This window comes from Calidris pugnax, unplaced genomic scaffold (genome assembly GCF_001431845.1).
Source record: "Calidris pugnax isolate Ruff unplaced genomic scaffold, ASM143184v1 scaffold1, whole genome shotgun sequence".
Classification (NCBI taxonomy): Eukaryota; Metazoa; Chordata; class Aves; order Charadriiformes; family Scolopacidae; genus Calidris; species Calidris pugnax.
Window position 1 is genome coordinate 11,947,858 of NW_015090800.1, and position 727 is coordinate 11,948,584.

A 727-nucleotide genomic window follows, 5' to 3' on the forward strand; every position below is an offset into this window, starting at 1 on the left:
CCCCGCCGCTCCGCCGCCGGCTGAAGTCACTTCCTCGGGCCCCGCCCCGGGGCCGCGCCGAGGAGGGAGGCGGAGCCCGGCCCGGCCCGGCGGCAGGTAGTCCCGTCTCACCGCCCCTCCGGCCCCGCCGCCCGTACGGCCCCCGCTCCGGCGCTGGATTGTGTGGGGTCAGAGGCGGGGGGGGGCTCGGCGTTCTGGAGGGCCGTGCCCAGCCGGAACGTCCCCTCCGGGGGAGCTGGCCCCGGGGCCATGCGGGCCCCGGCCCTCGGGTCTGCCGTCCCCACCAAGGAAAGCCGCTTTCCCTCCACCCGTAACCGGCGGCAACTGCTGAAGGTTTGTCGCTCGGGTCAAGGTCAAAAGGAGCCGAGTGGGGAACGTCCCCCGACCCCTCAGGTGTCCCGCCGTGCTAGGAGCTGCCTGGGATCCTTTCAACAATAAACACATCAACAGTAAATATTTACTTCTCCAGCCAGCGCCCACTTGAGAAGTGCCATGTGCACCTGCTTACATTCGTGGACAAAACAAGCTGGATGTGAAATGTGTCATAGAATGAATCGCATGAAATCCACAGAAGTCCTAGTGCTGCTTCGAGGACCCCACCTCCCCATGAAACACTTGCCACCAGTAGCTGTAGACCCTGGCACTCTGAGAACTTGAACATTATCTATTAATACTTGGTGTAAAAAAAAAAAAAAAATTACAATTAGATGATGCACGGATGAAGAAC

At 61.3% G+C, this 727-nt stretch overlaps 1 protein-coding gene across 1 annotated transcript in view; it reads right to left on the minus strand.

The window, feature by feature from the left end:
• NT5DC3 (5'-nucleotidase domain containing 3) overlaps positions 1–251 on the minus strand; it is a 23,588-nt gene extending 23,337 nt beyond the window's left edge. The window contains exon 1 of the mRNA XM_014937240.1: positions 112–251. Within this exon, the coding sequence (XP_014792726.1) occupies positions 112–251 (140 nt within the window). The remainder of the gene's footprint in view (positions 1–111) is intronic.
• Positions 252–727: the final 476 nt, after the last annotated feature.